General features: G+C 45.4%; 1 protein-coding gene across 4 annotated transcripts in view; it reads left to right on the top strand.

The window, feature by feature from the left end:
- LOC139461807 (serine/threonine-protein kinase BRSK2-like) overlaps window positions 1-17,369 on the top strand; it is a 169,107-nt gene that overhangs the window by 91,607 nt on the left and 60,131 nt on the right. For all 4 annotated transcript variants that reach the window (XM_071243283.1, XM_071243282.1, XM_071243281.1 and 1 more), the window contains exon 4: window positions 17,093-17,233. In XM_071243283.1, coding sequence (XP_071099384.1) covers window positions 17,093-17,233 — 141 coding nt within the window. The remainder of the gene's footprint in view (window positions 1-17,092; window positions 17,234-17,369) is intronic.

Raw genomic sequence — 17,369 nt, 5'->3', positions numbered from 1 at the left:
GGGTTAGAAAAGGTCTTCAGCAACCCATGCTTGTCATAAGGGGCGACTAACAGGATGGGGTGGTCATGCCTGCTGACAAGGTTTATGCATGTCATGCTCAGACCTGATTATTTACAGACCGTCATCATATAGATGGAATATTGCTGAGTGCGGCATTAAACAAACAAACAATAAGACAAACAAACTTGACTTATGCATAATCCTCTTTGACTTCCCAAGAAAACCTCCGGTCGAGGACACTGAAAAGACATTTTAACCCCCGGTAAACAGCAGAGCCTCACTGTCTCCTGTGATGAAGACAAGGCAGACGGCCTTGTTAAAGTCTTAACCACACAGACATGTTGTTACAAGACTTGGTATTACACAATCAGAAGATGTGCATCAGGTTGTCATAGTGACCTCTTCAGACTCATCCATCAAAGAAGACATTCCCGGTCGGCAGCGTGCAGACATTGTCCGGGAGCCTCTTGCAGTTGTGAAATAGGTTTTGGGCAAAATGATCGACATCCATCCCTGTGGTAATGTCCGTGCGGCCATTGTTCCCATAAGCCTGTTCTGCACCTCTAGTGCTGAGCTATTGCCGGCAGTGGGAACGTGCCGGATAGATGTGGTCCGTGGACCAATCAATGAAAGATTATTGGTCAGGGCTGAAACAGGAAGTACTTGTCAGGGCGGTAAGGGAGTATGTTGAATAACCATCCTTCATGTGAAGGGAATATTGTGGTTGTGAAGTGGGGGAACGTGAGCTCTTCTTTAGATCAGGTTTTGTTATTCATGTAGTTGGTTTAGGTCTGTTTTTGTGGTCATGATGGTGGAACTGCATTTTGGTTTTATCGTGAATTGATTTTTAGAATTTACATTTCTTCTTTATAATCTTCCAAAAGTTTGTTGTGGCTCAAGTTAAAATACTGCCTTTGGCAGATGGTCTGTTAAAGTTTCTTTTTTTGAATAATTAAAATATCATTGCTTTGGGAAGAATGATAATTTTCAATTTTTGAGTGCATGCTATTAATGTGCAGCTTAAAGTGCTTTTGTTTTTTAGTGATTAAAATTGGAAGTCTTCTGGTATGTTTTCTTCCCAAAAAATTCTGATTATTTGTTGCCAAATTGATATTTTGTCATTTGAAGATGCCTTGATAATTAGGTTTACCTGCCAAGCAAAACAGTGTTCCTTTAAAAATTCATTACCTAAGATTCCTAATGTTGTCTACTACTTATCAGCTGAAAAATGTCCTTGGATGTTCTTTCCCTTGAATTTAGTCATTTTGTTACTCTTTGGAAGCAGGACATCCATAATGATGAAGAAAGAGATTCGTCTTTTCCAAAGCAGATAGCTGTAATAATTATCTGTATCTGAATTTAATTATAAGCGTAGTAATTGAATGTGAAATTCATCTCTAAACTAGGAAGTCTGGCAGAAGATGACTTCAAAATATCCAAATCAGAAGTTGGTCTCACTTCTGGGCAAAGATTAGCTTGAGATTGTAGTGGATTTTGTTGTGGGATAATTTACAGTGATTTCACACAGTGCTGACAGCTACCAGATCAATAGCTTTTAGCAGACATTAGAACATACCTTTATCTTAATGGGCATGTGGGTTTCCTGTCTCTGTGTGACTATAGCCTTTCATGGGGCATGAGCGAAGCCTTGTGTGAAGACCTGCCAGACAGTCAGGGGACAGAGGGGAGCCTTGCGTGGGGACCTGCCAGACAGTCAGGGAACAGAAGGAGAACCTTGTGTGAAGACCTGCCAGACAGTCAGGGGACAGAGGGAAGCCTTGTGTGAAGACCTGCCAGACAGTCAGGGGACAGAGGGGAACCTTGTGTGAAGACCTGCCAGACAGTCAGGGAACAGAGGGAGAACCTTGTGTGAAGACCTGCCAGACAGTCAGGGGACAGAGAGGAGCCTTGTGTGAAGACCTGCCAGACAATCAGGGGACAGAGGGGAGCCTTGTGTGAAGACCTGCCAGACAGTCAGGGGACAGAGGGAGAACCTTGTGTGAAGACCTGCCAGACAGTCAGGGGACAGAGGGGAGCCTTGTGTGAAGACCTGCCAGACAATCAGGGGACAGAGGGAGAACCTTGTGTGAAGACCTGCCAGACAGTCAGGGGACAGAGAGGAGCCTTGTGTGGGTACCTGCCAGACAGTCAGGGGACAGAGGGAAGCCTTGTGTGAAGACCTGTCAGACAGTCAGGGGACAGAGAGGAGCCTTGTGTGGGGACCTGCCAGACAGTCAGGGGACAGGGAAGCCTTGTGTGAAGACCTGTCAGACAGTCAGGGGAAAGGGGAGCCTTGTGTGAAGACCTGTCAGACAGTCAGGGGACAGAAGGGAGCCTTGTGTGAAGACCTGCCAGACAGTCAGGGGGACAAAGCTAGAAATACTCGGCAAATATTAGGGCAATGAGCTGTCTCTTGGTGGTGCCTGCATCTGTTGATCATGGGTTGGATCCCTTATTCACCCTGAAAATGATACTCACTCATTCGCTCACTCACTCACTCACTCACTCACTCACTCATGCTTGTGAGTGTTCCCCTCTCATCATTATCAAAATGACACACCATGATATTACTGAGATATTTTTCAATGCACTATTTAAAGCCAAATGCAGGACAAGCCCTGAGCAAACTTTGACTGCCCATTTTTAAATAAATTGTGCATTGCTTTTTGACCCAATGCGATGTCAGCTTTCTGCATAGATTCAGCTTCATTTCTTGACGAACACTATTTAGAAATATAAATAGAACCCCACACAGAACACAATTATTCCTTTGATCATACTCCCATTCTGGTGTAGATCCCATGTCGCTCAGAAACAAGAGGGTGTATTACACATCCACAACTATATTATGGTAGTCCCTGATTATATTTGTTTCTGAGATACAGAAATCAGATATGCTTTTCTGAATGCATCGCTATCTCATACGGAGAATTTAGAAGCCTCGTCACTGATTGGCTGATAAGAAAATTCACCCAGCACGACCTCCTATGGAGACACAGAAAGGGATCGTATCTGAGTAAAGATCTGATTTTAGTGTTGAGATGAGGTGAAATGAGTTTAACGTCGCATCCAAGATTATTACACTTATAGGCCAGGCAGGGTAACAACAAGTACCATATTTTAACATCTTTTGGTATGATGCAGCGAGGGATCGAATCCAGGACCTTCCGCTCTCTGGGCGAACGCTCTACCACTAGACCACAGAGGTCCTGATTTAATGAGATTGCTATGCCTGACCACCTGATCCTTCTAAATAACCTCTTGTGACAAACATAGACTGCTGGGAACCTAAACGAACCTGGAATGCTAACAGGTTCTGTAATATCTATAGAAAATTTGAATATTGTTGATTTGCAGTATTAAACAACATTCACTCACTTTAACTTCGGCACCACCTTTGGTATGCCAAACCTGTGCAGATCCATGTAGGAATTGGTCTTTAGCAACACATGCTTGTCATAAGAGATCAATGCTCATGATGCCAATCACTGGATTGTCTGGTCAGACTTGATTTCTTACAGACCTCCATCATATAATGGAATGCAGCGTTAAACAACAAACAAACAAAAACATTTTCTTATCCGTAACAAGAGTGTGTCATTGTAACCTGGTGACATGGATGGTTGCTCATGATTTCTGTCACTGGTTTGACAGGCTGCATTTGATATCGTTTGAATACAGCACTAAACAACATTCACTCACTCGCTGTCCGTGTCTTCCAGATGTCACTGAGAATGTGTGTCAGTGGGTAGAACATTTGCTGAATAATCAATAGTCCCTGTTGATATCACTTCATTACGATGTTTACAACCATGTAACGTTATAGCAATGACCTTATCCTCACTAGTTGCGCAATAATCAAGTTGTTGTGGAGGATGCAGTTCCAGTAACTGTGAACCCATTGTGGTTGAGTGGTGTCAGCTTGCCTGCAGTCAAACTGAGAGCATTGGAGGTGGGTGTGGTCATGTTGTACTGGTGGTTTGGTCCTGTTGTACTGGTGGACACACCAGAGATGGGTGTGGTTCTGTTGTACTGGTGGGTGTGGTCCTGTTGTATTGGTGGACACACCGGAGGAGGCTGTGGTCCTATTGTATTGCTGGACACACCAGAGGTGGTTGTGGTCCTGTTGTATTGCTGGACACACCGGAGGAGGGTGTGGTCCTGTTGTATTGCTGGACACACCAGAGGTGGGTGTGGTCCTGTTGTACTGGTGAACACACCAGATGTGGGTGTGGTCCTGTTGTACTGGTGGGTGTGGTCCTGTTGTATTGCTGGACACACCAGAGATGGGTGTGGTCCTGTTGTATGGGTGGACACACCAGAAATGGGTGTGGTCCTGTTGTACTGGTGGACACACCAGAGGTGGGTGTGGTCCTGTTGTACTGGTGGGTGGGGTCCTGTTGTACTGGTGGACACACCAGAGATGGGTGTGGTCCTGTTGTACTGGTGGACACACCGGAGGTGGGTGTGGTTCTGTTGTATTGGTGGACACACCAGAGGTGGGTGTGGTCCTGTTGTACTGGTGGACACACCAGAGGTGGTTGTGGTCCTGTTGTACTGGTGGACACACCAGAGGTGGGTGTGGTCCTGTTGTACTGCTGGACACACCAGAGGTGGTTGTTGTACTGGTGGACACACCAGAGGTGGGTGTGGTCCTGTTGTACTGGTGGACACACCAGAGGTGGGTGTGGTCCTGTTGTACTGGTGGACACACCAGAGGTGGTTGTGGTCCTGTTGTACTGGTGGACACACCAGAGGTGGTTGTGGTCCTGTTGTACTAGTGGACACACCAGAGGTGGGTGTGGTCCTGTTGTATTGGTGGACACACCGGAGGAGGGTGTGGTCCTGATGTATTGCTGGACACACCAGAGGTGGTTGTTGTCCTGTTGTACTGGTGGACACACCAGAGGTGGGTGTGGTCCTGTTGTACTGGTGGGTGGGGTCCTGTTGTATTGCTGGACACACCAGAGATGGGTGTGGTCCTGTTGTATTGCTGGACACACCAGAGATGGGTGTGGTCCTGTTGTACTGGTGGACACACCAGAGATGGGTGTGGTTCTGTTGTACTGGTGGACACACCAGAGATGGGTGTGGTCCTGTTATACTGGTGGACACACCAGAGGTAGGTGTGGTTCTGTTGTATTGGTGGACACACCAGAGGTGGGTGTGGTCCTGTTGTACTGGTGGACACACCAGAGGTGGTTGTGGTCCTGTTGTACTGGTGGGTGTGGTCCTGTTGTACTGCTGGACACACCAGAGGTGGTTGTGGTCCTGTTGTATTGCTGGACACACCGGAGGAGGGTGTGGTCCTGTTGTATTGGTGGACACACCGGAGGAGGGTGTGGTCCTGTTGTATTGCTGGACACACCAGAGGTGGTTGTGGTCCTGTTGTATTGCTGGACACACCGGAGGAGGGTGTGGTCCTGATGTATTGCTGGACACACCAGAGGTGGTTGTGGTCCTGTTTTATTGCTGGACACACCGGAGGAGGGTGTGGTCCTGTTGTATTGCTGGACACACCGAAGGAGGGTGTGGTCCTGATGTATTGCTGGACACACCAGAGGTGGGTGTGGTCCTGTTGTACTGGTGGACACACCAGAGGTGGGTGTGGTCCTGTTGTACTGGTGAACACACCAGATGTGGGTGTGGTCCTGTTGTACTGGTGGACACACCAGAGATGGGTGTGGTCCTGTTGTACTGGTGGGTGGGGTCCTGTTGTACTGGTGGACACACCAGAGATGGGTGTGGTCCTGTTGTACTGGTGGACACACCGGAGGTGGGTGTGGTTCTGTTGTATTGGTGGACACACCAGAGGTGGGTGTGGTCCTGTTGTACTGCTGGACACACCAGAGGTGGTTGTGGTCCTGTTGTACTGGTGGACACACCAGACGTGGGTGTGGTCCTGTTGTACTGGTGGACACACCAGTGGTGGTTGTGGTCCTGTTGTATTGGTGGACACACCAGAGGTGGGTGTGGTCCTGTTGTACTGGTGGACACACCAGAGGTGGTTGTGGTCCTGTTGTACTGGTGGACACACCAGAGGTGGGTGTGGTCCTGTTGTACTGGTTGACACACCAGAGGTGGGTGTGGTCCTGTTGTACTGGTGGACACACCAGAGGTGGGTGTGGTCCTGTTGTACTGGTTGACACACCAGAGATGGGTGTGGTCCTGTTGTACTGGTTGACACACCAGAGGTGGGTGTGGTCCTGTTGTACTGGTTGACACACCAGAGGTGGGTGTGGTCCTGTTGTACTGGTGGTTGTGGTCCTGTTGTATTGGTGGACACACACACACTCATCCAAGGAATCAAGCCTTTCTACAAGACATTTAACATTAGCCACTCAAAAATTCACTGCCACCAAGTCTGGAGTTTGAACAGATGACTTGGAAAGTGGGAAACTCCACTCGGGCAAATCATGGCCATGTCTGGCCAGGGCTGATCAGGGCTGACCATGGCTGACTAGGGCTGACTAGGGCTGACCAGGGCCGACTAGGGCTGACCAGGACTGACCAGGGCCGACTAGGGCCGACCAGGGCTGACTAGGGCCGACCAGGACTGACCAGGGCTGACCAGGGCCGACCAGTGCTGACCAAGGCCAACTGGGGCTGACCAGGGCCGATCAGGGCTGACCAGGGCCGACTAAGGCTGACCAGGGCCGACTAAGGCTGACCAGGGCTGACCAGGGCTGATCAGGGCTGACCAGTGCCGACTAGGGCCGACCAGGGCTGACCAGGCCTGACCAGGGCCGACCAGGGCCGACTAGGGCCGACCAGGGCTGACCAAGCCCGACTAGGGCTGACCAGGGCCGACTAAGGCTGATTAGGGCTGAACAGGGCCGACTAGGATTGACCAGGGTTGACCAGGGCTGACCAGGGCTGACTAGGACTGACCAGGGCCGACTAGGGCTGACTAGGGCTGACAAGGGCTGACCAGGGCTGACCAGGGCTGACTAGGACTGACCAGGGCTGACCAGGGCCGACTAGGACTGACCAGGGCCGACTAAGGCTGACCAGGGCTGACCAGGGCCGACTAGGGCTGACTAGCGCTGACCAGGGTACACAAGAAAATTAGACACTAATATATTATAACCACAAGTAAAAACATGTAGAAAATTGGACAGTAGAAACTAGAAAACTATCACAGCGATGACAAGGAATGGTATTTGAGAGTATGTGTATTTATATCACAGCAAGAGCAATAAAAAGGATAATGACAGGGTAAGACTTGGGTATAACAGCGAACTGTTAAAAAGATCAAACAGATAAACATTTAAAAGACTTATGCGCAGTCGATGGCCAGAAGGTAGAAACTAATATTCGGAATTAAGTATATTACTGCTGTCATTTAGTATCTTACGCACCTTTTTGACAATTTGCTGCTCATAAATTTCTCCGATTTGTTAAAATTAGGTACCTGAATTTTTTCTTGCTGTATTTAAAATTTTATGTATTTTAGGGGTTTTTTTAACAGACAGGCTCCCATACCAGCAGTTTACATTAAAAGCTATGATGCTTTGAATAAATGTTGTATAAAACAGAGAGAGTATTGTATCATCAAGTTTAAAATACCTTAGACGCCGTAAGAAATGGTATGGTGGATGGGCGATCACCATGCCTCGGTCACAATCTGTGTGAGACTGACATGAGCCTTCACTTTCTTCACTGGTAATTACAGTGGGGATAGCTGTCTGCATTGTTCCATCAAGCCTGGAGGAGTGTTCAAATGGAGGTTAATGTCTTTTCTGGTCAAGACTGGAGGTCTTGGATGAGTTGCTCTAGATTCTTGGTGGCCGCGTGATGGCAGCATCTTCTTTAGCCACTCACATGGGATGCGGTGCTGGGCAATGAGGGTTGGGAAGGATGACAAGTTTATAGCTGAAGAAGGTGTTTCTTGGACAGACATGAATTAATCCTCTTTGAGGAGGTCTTTCAATGTTTCAAATGTGGATTAATACCATCATTGATGTGGGGAGCTAAAATTCTGGAACTGTTTGTTTATTTGTTGTTTAACGTTGCACTCAGCAATATTCCAGCTATATGATGGCGGTCTGCAAGTAATCGAGTATAGACCAGACGAGCCAGTGATAGGCATCATGAGCATCGGTCAATGCAATTGGGATATGATGGCATGCTTTAACCACATCATGCGAGTCTGACCACCTACACGGGTGATTTGTAAATAATCGAGTCTGGACCAAACAGTCCAGTGATTGACATCATGAGCATTGTTCTACACAATTGAGTTATGATGACATTTATCAACCAAGTCAACGAGCCTGACTACCGATCCCGTTAACCCACCCACCCACTCACTCACTCACCCGTTCCTCACCCACCCACTCACTCACCCGTTCCTCACCCACTCACTCACTCACCCGTTCCTCACCCACTCACTCACTCACCCGTTCCTCACCCACTCACTCACTCACCCATTCCTCACCCACCCACTCACTCACCCGTTCCTCACCCACTCACTCACTCACTCACCCGTTCCTCACCCACTCACTCACTCACTCACTCACCCGTTCCTCACCCACTCACTCACTCACTCACCCGTTCCTCACCCACTCACTCACTCACCCGTTCCTCACCCACCCACTCACTCACCCACTCACTCACCCACTCACTCACCCACTCACTCACCCACTCACTCACTCACTCACTCACTCACTCACCCGTTCATCCCACATTGCTGTGATATAATTGATTAACTGTTTTGAACAATATCAGATGCTCCCACTCACTCACTCACTCACTCACTCACTCACTCCCTCACTCACTCACACATTAATAGACAGCATCGGTGATATAAAGAATCAGAATAAGAATCTTCAACAGACCTAGTGCAGGAAAGGTGTCCTTTTCGCCATGGTTACCTCTGGTTATGTTCTGTGGCCATGCCTTGTTTATGTAAGACCCAGCTGTGAAAAGAGACAAAGATGGATGAGGGGAGACCACAGTGTTTATATGCACGTACCAGGTTACACTGATTGTCTGCTGACTGGCCTGGGGGGTCCTCTACGTTTATATACTCAGCATCATTATAGAGGGGTCACGTAGATGATAGGAGGTACAAGTATTCCAAAAATGTTGCATTTTCACCTTCCAAGAGTGGATCTGGAACAAACCATTTTATACCCACATTCACTGTTACTTGTCATGATATGCTTGTCATGAGAGGCGACTAACAGGATTGGGGGGGTCAGGCTCTCTGTCTTGGTTGATGAATGTCATCATATCTCAATCGCGTAGATCAATACTCATGATCAGGGATGAGAATCTTCTGAAGATCCTCAAATATTAGTGACCACAAATTTGTTAAATTCTGATGAACCCCCCATAAACACCCCCAAATTATGGACCACACTCCAGAAGTTTCAGCTGAAAAAGAAAATATCCATTCTCATCCCTGCATGATATCAATCACTGGATTGTTTGGTCCAGACTCAATCATTTACAGACCACCGTCATATAGCTGGAACATTGCTGAGTGCAGCATTAAACAAGAAAGTGTTATGTTCAGTGTTACCTGCTGTAGGTCTCAAGAGTTGGGTACAAGATGTCGGATTGTTTTACTGGATCTCTGGCATTTTGATACATGTATATAACATGTATAACAGTCTGATCATGCATACACTGATGTTGACTGAAGCTTTACTCAAACATAAAAGTAAGAAGGAATGCGCGCATAGAAAGAAAGAAATGCGATCTTTAGCGACTTGTAGTGTAACCATGGCGTTTTGTTTTTATTGTAACTAAACAATATATCATGTTACTACTCATCTCCAGGTTGTCCTGTGGGTACCCGAATCTTATTCACGACCCACCCGACCCGAGTACCCGAGTTACCCATCTCAGCCCCAAGAGACTCCCACGTCACAATTCTCCCTAAACTCCCTCTGTAGGTTCTGTACAGTGTACAGTGGGAATACCAACAATGGCAGAAAAGGTCATTTTATTGTCGTTGTAAGAAAAACATGACATGCATGTGAAAATGAGGTAGAAAATGAGTAACTAATGTTAACAGTCTGTACTCCATTTTGTGCTACTTACCGAACAACATATTTTGCCTCCATACGATCCTCTGCTGGCGCTTGAGATTCCAAGGGTATATTTTAAAACACATTTTAATTAAATTAGTTGGCATCCACTTGTTTCTTGATCTACATATCTTTAACTAATAAAATCAGCAATAAAACCTCAAATGCAAGGTTAGCATTGAAAATTGCTTTTAGCTACTAGATTGCAGTGTTTTGTCAAATGATATCTATGACATGACAAACCAGGACAAATCAACAAAAGATGTTTAAAGATGGTTCTTGTTTTACCCTAAAACAAGGACTTGTCGGCTTGGAGTCAGTATACTGTGTCTTCTTTTGGTATTCATGTTAAACTGCAGCATGGTATCTCACTCAACAACTCACTAAGCCATTCACTCACTCACTCACTCACTCACTCACTCACTCACTCACTCACTCACTCACTCACTCACTGGAAGCGCCGGTCCAGTAGAACAATGGTGCAGCTGACTTGACATTGCCCCCAGTGATGAGAGAGATGAATGAGAGATGTGTATATTACATGTCAGTCGTACAGCAATGTTGAGCCAGTCACACAGACCAGTCACTTCCAGATTGTTGTGTGGCACCATCAATTCCACAAATTCTTTTCCGTATTCTGTCTTGCTGTATGTCAGGCAGATGGATAGTTCCATCTGTGGCCACCATACTGCTTCTTCAAAGCATGAACAATGTGTTTGGTCACGCAATGAAAAGCAAAACAACCTCTACAAGAACTTTGTAAGTGAGGTAGTGAGACAAGATTCTGTTGGTGAAGTAACATCCTACTTTTGTGACTTAATTTCTCAGTCCTCTCAGACTGTTAGTTTTCTTTCTCAGATTACAGAGACTTTTATTCCTGGATCGAGAATTGTAATTTCTTGTGGAGACAACAAATCTTGACTGTCATGTCACGCTGCCTGACAGTTGATGCACATCAGATTACAATCTCTATGTTCAGCAATAGGAGATTTGTCCATGCAAAATCTAATTGAGATCTATCACAGTGATAGATTTGTGTGCCAAAATTCATGAAGAATTCATGACAAACTTATCATATATTTTTTTGTTGGACATGAAAAAAGGTCTTGCTGGAAAATATGTGATGGTCATATTCCTTTTTATAGAGTGAGTGAATGAGTTTGGTTTTACGTCGCTTTTTGCAATATTCCAGCAATATCACGGCGGGGGACACCAGAAATGGGCTTCACATATCGTACTCATGTCGGGAAACAAACCCAGGTCTTCGGCATGACGAGCGAACGCTTTAACCACTAGGCTACCCGACCGCCCCTCTTTCTATAGAATAATATTATAGTAGTGTATGTTGGTTTAATAAAATATTGACAGACTAAGGCTAATAACCCAACTAAAATCGCCTTGAGATGACAGTTTGCAGCCTTGAAAAGCTGAGTATGTTGACAATGTGATTAACAGTTAGAAAACATGTTGTCTATGCCTGTCACACTGATTGGATGTTTTCATGAAACTGGAAGAATGGACGACTGTTGAAATCAATCGAAAGTCCAAGATAGAAGGTGGTGGAAAAAGCTACACAAAACACACGCCTGAACGCAACCAGTGGTTTAGACAATGAATGGGCAAAACATGACATGTAACAGTTAATGTGGGTATAAAATAGTTCGTTCCAGATGCACCTGAACTGCACTCTTGGAAATTGAAAATGTGACATTGTTTTAATACTTTTTCTTTTACCTATGTGACCCTCAATAATGACGTTGAGTATATTCCCATGGATATTTGCAGTACATCTCTCATTCCATCAGTTCTTTTTTTGTTTGGTTTGTTGTTTAACGCCGCACTCAGCAATATTCCAGCTATATGACGGCGGTCTGTAAATAATCGAGTCTGGACCAGACGATCCAGTGATTGACAACATGAGCATCGATCCACGCAATTGGGACCGATGACATGCATCAACCAAGTCACCGAGCCTGACCACCCGATCCCGTTAGTCGCCTCTTACGACAAGCATAGTCACCTCTTATGGCAAGCATGGGTTGCTGAAGACCTATTCTACCCCCGATCTTCACGGGCCCATTCCATCAGTCAGTACCTCATTGGCCAGATCGACAGTTTCAGTGTCATGTCATTTGCACGCCATTAACGGGACTCAGCATGAAGCTATGAGTGGAGATATAAACCCTGGATAAAGGAGGATGCTGTTGGGAGGCACTGGCTGTGACTTGGTTTATTCATGACTTATGTGGAACATCGGGTCATACCACTGAATGTCTTATGAATATTTCATGGGAAAATAGTGCCATATGCCGTTCCTTGTGGGGATCTTCTACATGATGTAGTTAATGCTCCAGAATTCAATTTGTTTGCCAAGAGACTTGCCAAATGCCTATCAAAGAAGTTAGACTTCATCATACCAGAAATGGTTCGTTCTTGTCACCTGTTATTATGATGGTACCGTATATGCCCAGTTAAATACTGCTTTGATTCTCGCATGAAGGTTGGTGTTCTTGAGGCACAGAATGTTTTAGATTCAGGGCATCTGGGATTTTTTTAGTAGGTTGTTTTTTATGAGACTTAATACTGGATGTCCTGAAAGGTGATGTGTTTTGGGTTCACAACAGATGTTTGGCTCTTCCTTCAGAGAACACAATTGTATGTCTTGAAGAATCCACAAGAACCCCACTCCAACGTAAGGTCCAACCAAACCACCCATAGTTGGCCTCATCCCAACCCACCTACTCTTAACAGTGGCCCCACCCAAACCACCTGTTCTACCAATGGTCCAATCCAAACCACCCATTCCAACAGTGGCCTCACCCAAACCGCCTGTTCTACCAATGGTCCAATCCAAACCACCCATTCCAACAGTGGCCTCACCCAAACCACCTGTTCTACCAATGGTCCAATCCAAACCACCCATTCCAACAGTGGCCTCACCCAAACCACCTGTTCTACCAATGGTCCAATCCAAACCACCCATTCCAACAGTGGCCTCACCCAAACCACCTGTTCTACCAATGGTCCAATCCAAACCACCCATTCCAACAGTGGCCTCACCCAAACCACCTGTTCTACCAATGGTCCAATCCAAACCACCCATTCCAACAGTGGCCTCACCCAAACCACCTGTTCTACCAATGGTCCAATCCAAACCACCCATTCCAACAGTGGCCTCACCCAAACCACCTGTTCTACCAATTGTCCAATCCAAACCACCCATTCCAACAGTGGCCTCACCCAAACCACCTGTTCTACCAATGGTCCAATCCAAACCACCCATTCCAACAGTGGCCTCACCCAAACCACCTGTTCTACCAATGGTCCAATCCAAACCACCCATTCCAACAGTGGCCTCACCCAAACCACCTGTTCTACCAATGGTCCAATCCAAACCACCCATTCCAACAGTGGCCTCACCCAAACCACCAACTGTAACACTGGCCTCACCCTAACCACCAACTGTAACAATGGCCTCACCCAAACCCCCTACTCCAACAATGGCCCCACCCACACCACCAACTGTAACACCGGCCTCACCCAAACCACCAACTGTAACAATGGCCTCACCCAAACCACCTACTCCAACAATGGCCCCACCCTAACCACCAACTGTAACACCGGCCTCACCCAAACCACCAACTGTAACACTGGCCCCACCCAAACCACCAACTGTAACACTGGCCCCACCCAAACCACCAACTGTAACACTGGCCCCACCCAAACCACCTACTCCAACAATGCCCTCACCCAAACCACCTACTCCAACAATGGCCCCACCCAAACCACCTACTCCAACAATGGCCCCACCCAAACCACCTACTCCAACAATGGTCCCACCCACACCACACCCAATCACCGGGGAAACCAAGTCACATTCAGCACAGTAAATGTTTCATCAGCAAAAGTAATTTCTTGATGGTGCAAGTCTTTGTTACCAGAACAACAAGAAAGATTGACACGTTCTGTCCATGCAAACGTGGGATTGGGTTTTTGAAGAGTTGACACATAATGTTAATACAAGTCCTTTTTCTCAATAGAATTCCGTCATTCCAATGATCTGAAAGAATTACAACATAGTTAAAATGGGATTGAACATGGTAGGGAGAGACATTCAATTTTAGTGTGGTGACCATTAGTCGTGTTGACATTGAGATTTGAAGTAGTTTGACGGATTTGTGTTTGGGGACTGTGACGTCTAGATAATGATTTCTAACTTAAGTCAAGAGATTTGTCTGCCAGTAACCACCGCCATGATAGCACCAACCGCTGTGATCGCCTGTCTGTAAGCAATCTTGACAGCTTACAAATGAATATCAGATTCTTGACTTATAAAAGAATATTCCTGTTTTAAAAAAAAGGAATTTACTCATTGTGTGTTTCTGATAACATTTTAACCTAAATTCCTGGTTTTAAGCCACATTGGACACAAGTGACATGCTTTGTCACGGTAGGGTGCAGGAGTGGCTGAGTTTCTTAAGGCGCCACTATTTGCTCTGCAGAGTTGTGTCCCTTAGGCTCAGCAGAGAGCGTCAAAATTATAAGCAAAGAAAGGACAACATCGACAAGACAATTCAGCCGTGTCCATGTCGTCCCTGCTTTGCTCTGTTCAAGCAATCTATTGGAGGGGTTATAGTTTGAGGAAGATGTGAAAAGAATTGAAAGAACAGTTAATTTATTCATTTTGCAAGGGAAAAGATCTGGTTTCGGCTGAACCTCCCCTTCCTCTATATGGTGTGCGTGCGTTTGTTGGGGGCGTTCTGGCATGATGTTTCTGCCAGTTACACTGGTTTACCCTGATGTTTCTGGCCGCTCATTGTTATCGCCAAAGTGACATTCATGTCAAAGATCTGCATCAATTCGGGCTTACCTCTCACATCAAGCTGACACGTAGTGATATAACTGAAATACTGTTCAAAGCGACTTTAAACCCATCTCGCTCGATTTTGAAGCTTTGAGCCACATTTGACATTCCTGACAAACATTGTCCCAACAGACAATCTCTATACGCTAATGACTTGTAAATCAGAGCTCCAGATAAGCTTTTGGTGTTGTGGGTATTTTACCCATGCATTTTAAAATCATTGGGTATCAGTAATTCTAGGTGCGTATTCAAATTTCTGTTACCCACTAGTTTTTACACATGTGGGTATTTAAGTTAAATATTTAAAAACACTATTCATCTAGTCCCTGCAAACTGATGTCATGTGGGTTCGAGAGCTTTATAGGACTCAAAAATACCACGATACTTCCACAAGAAAGTGTGATGGCAAATGATCATGATGAGTTTGGCAAGGTTGACGGAAATGCCAACTTATAATTTCAATATAAGTTGCTCATTTGCGAATCAAATACGCAGGGTTACTTCACAATATTTTGATGATACGCACAAGTTTTATTTTTGTAGCGTATCTGTAATGTTCGTTGCGTATTTGATACGCTTGGATTATATTTTACTGCATATTTCTGCATTTCTGATGCATATTTCACGCAGATACGCAGCTTATCTGGAGCTCTGGTAAATGAAGCTATAAGAAGCCAGTAGTGGATCAGCCCGTCATTACACGACTGACCATTGTCCCCATCATGACGGTTATATCACTGCCATGTGTTCAGCAAGGGCTGCCCCTCTCTGGGCTGGCGTCCTCAACAGTAGATAGTTCCGGCAGCACTTCCATGGGTATACACATGTTAATGTGTTGTATATATGAATATTTCGATCAGTCAGGGAATTAGTCTGGATTGGTTTCGTGTCTGTTGGAGGATCGGAGTAGGATATTTGGCAATACGTCAATGCTGTTAACGTTGTTCGGAATGATTGTTCTCTAGATAGGCAGCATTACACAAGCAACTTGTAGCTGAGGGGGAGGTCACTCTCATTAAATGTAATACTGCCGCATGTTTATTGTGAGTTGAAACGTGAGACTATTTAGAATTATTGCAAAATTATTTTCTGACTGCTACTTTTTTGACTAACGGCTATATTGTACAGCATATGTATTCTCAATTGTATTGTATTTCAGAATAAGGTGTACTGGAATTGGATACTGAATTGATAAATGTAGAAATTGTCCTAATTTGTAACATGAGAATACAGTTTATATTGAAAATGAAGAAATCTGTTTATTGCCGTCGTGTTGTGGGCAGTATTCTCATCAGTTCCCTGACAATAAGTCAAGTGAACTTATTTCATGGCCTGGTTGTATGCCATCAGTAGGCGACGGTTAGCATCTTCTTAGAGCCACTGGACCAATGCAGCTGAAACTTCACATGCTTATTTCCATCAGTAATCACAGAATTCGTCTAGAACTGCTTTGGGCTCAAACCTTATGTCTGAGCCTAACACCAGCAGTAGAAACTAACAGTTTTTGTCCACTAGTCCTTATAATGATACAATATATCAAGACCCTTAGAAACTTCTACTCATCCTTATGATACCCTAACTATTGGGCAGTTTGGCAAGGACTACACGACTAGTACCAGTTTTTAACGCTGCTAACACACATTCCATATAGCTAAGGGGCAGACCATGTCATATTGGATGCCGGTGGATGCATGGGTGTGTTCTAGGAGGTTTTACCAATAATCTGTTGCACCTAACACTTTTTTAAAGAGAAATTTGTCCATAAGCTTTCCTAATTATGCCGCGTCCGCCCGGAGAGCGGAAGGTCCAGGGTTCGATCCCGGGCCGCGTCATACAAAAAGACGTTAAAAGATTGTACTTGTTGTTACCCTGTCTGGCGCTCGGCATTAAGGGGCTAAAACAAGGACTGGTCGGCTCGGAGTCAGTATACTGTGTCTGAGTGGGATATTCATGTTAAACTGCGGCATAGTATCTCAGTGAGCTAGCACTATAAATCGGCATCAGTCCGGACTAGTACAAGCAGCCACACACACACATACACGTGCATGCACGTCGCTATATAAGTGCAATAATCTTGGACGCGACGTTAAACCCAAGTTCACCTCACCTCCTAATTATGCCTGTACTTGTGGGTTACACAAAAGTGGTAAACATCTTTGACCATGTTTGTTTTTTGGTTGTGTTTCAGGTACCTCATACTGGAGCATGTGTCTGGTGGGGAATTATTTGACTACCTCGTCAAGAAGGGCAGACTAACACCAAAAGAAGCTCGGCGATTCTTCCGACAAATAATCTCCGCACTTGACTTCTGTCATAGTCACAATATCTGGTAGGTTTGGAGAATGAAACTTTTGGGGTATGTCAGAAAGTCTTGGACTACTACATGGGATGGAAAGGATTCAAGCATTTCCTGTTTCTGGGCATAGCTAAGTTTGAAGTATTTGGACTGACACAGTTGACTTAGT

The sequence above is a fragment of the Haliotis cracherodii genome, unplaced genomic scaffold (genome assembly GCF_022045235.1).
Source record: "Haliotis cracherodii isolate W230 unplaced genomic scaffold, xgHalCrac1.p SCAF_15, whole genome shotgun sequence".
Taxonomy (NCBI): domain Eukaryota; kingdom Metazoa; phylum Mollusca; class Gastropoda; order Lepetellida; family Haliotidae; genus Haliotis; species Haliotis cracherodii.
The sequence above is the reverse complement of the archived record's forward strand: the minus strand, read 5'-3'. Positions and strand labels throughout refer to the sequence as shown.